This window comes from Histoplasma capsulatum, genomic scaffold (assembly GCF_000149585.1).
Source record: "Histoplasma capsulatum NAm1 scaffold_242 genomic scaffold, whole genome shotgun sequence".
Taxonomy (NCBI): domain Eukaryota; kingdom Fungi; phylum Ascomycota; class Eurotiomycetes; order Onygenales; family Ajellomycetaceae; genus Histoplasma; species Histoplasma mississippiense.
Window position 1 is genome coordinate 1 of NW_001813740.1, and position 1,096 is coordinate 1,096.

Genomic DNA, 1,096 nt, shown 5'->3' on the forward strand with positions numbered 1-1,096 from the left:
GTTCCCAATTCCCACCCCCCCACCCAGTTGGATAAGTGTTATTCCTTGAAGTTAGATATAATTTATAATAGATATAATAATTTCCTTTGAAAATGAAGGTAAACACACTTCACTCGACAATGATAATTTGCTCTAAATTTAAGTTTGTAATGCTTCTAAGCAATTGCAGATCAATACTTAAAATGTATGATGTTAATTTCTGTCTGATTGTTATTTCGCTGATCTGTGACAGTTTTGATGATGGTAGTTGCCCAAGGGGGAAATATATATATTTAATATTGATAACTCTGCAAAACAACTTATCTACTTTAATGTTGTAATAATATGATTTTCTGATGAAATTATGACTTGAAATTAAATATCATACTCTTTATATATAATATAACTGGCTACTGAAGTTTAAGGTCTGGTTGTGATGAGTTGTCTATGAAAATATAATATTATACATTTTATAACGGAGGTGAAACGCTGATTTGTATTGAAATTTATAAAGATGACAGCTAGCTGCTGAAGTTGGAAATCTGGTCATAATGAATTGCATGAGAAAAATATATATCTTTAATCATTTATAGCTCTATGTTGTCATCTATTTCTACTGTTACATATGATGGCTGCTGTTTTTGAGCCTTTCTGCTAACGCTCTTTTCCATGTTCCGTGCCCGCTTTCGCACCCCTGGGTTAAACCCCAGGAATTCATGCCACTCCCGGCTGACAGCCTGGTACCGCACACGCCGTGCCTCAATGTGGCCTGGTGCCTCCTGCAGCCCCCGCGCATATACTGTACCTGCAGCCCAGGATCCATGGCCTGCCTGCTGGTCTACTGCCGTATCATCTGCCCCATATTCCCGCTTGAACCCTCCACAGGACAGGTGCATACGCGAGATGGCAATGGCGGCATGCCGCCAAGTGATTACATTGAGCTTGGTCTGGAGGTGTGTCTTTGCCTCGCGCTGAAGCACCACCCGCAGCCGGCTGCTGTCCCACGGTCCATGCCCCCGCGGCCAGAGAAATGGTGACCGCAGCCCCCCTTGGCTATCACTGTCTACAGTATGCAAGCCGCTGGACCGCCCGCGCGAAAGGTAGAATCAGCCAGAGG

The 1,096-nt window shown here is 43.2% G+C and overlaps 1 protein-coding gene across 1 annotated transcript; it reads right to left on the reverse strand.

Annotated features, from left to right (window-relative positions):
- Window positions 1-566: 566 nt before the first annotated feature.
- Window positions 567-875, reverse strand: HCAG_09331 (predicted protein; the record flags this gene model as incomplete). The annotated part of the gene is made up of 1 exon (XM_001535702.1): window positions 567-875. The coding sequence occupies one exon, from the start codon at window positions 873-875 to the stop codon at window positions 567-569; it is 309 nt and encodes a 102-aa protein (XP_001535752.1).
- Window positions 876-1,096: the final 221 nt, after the last annotated feature.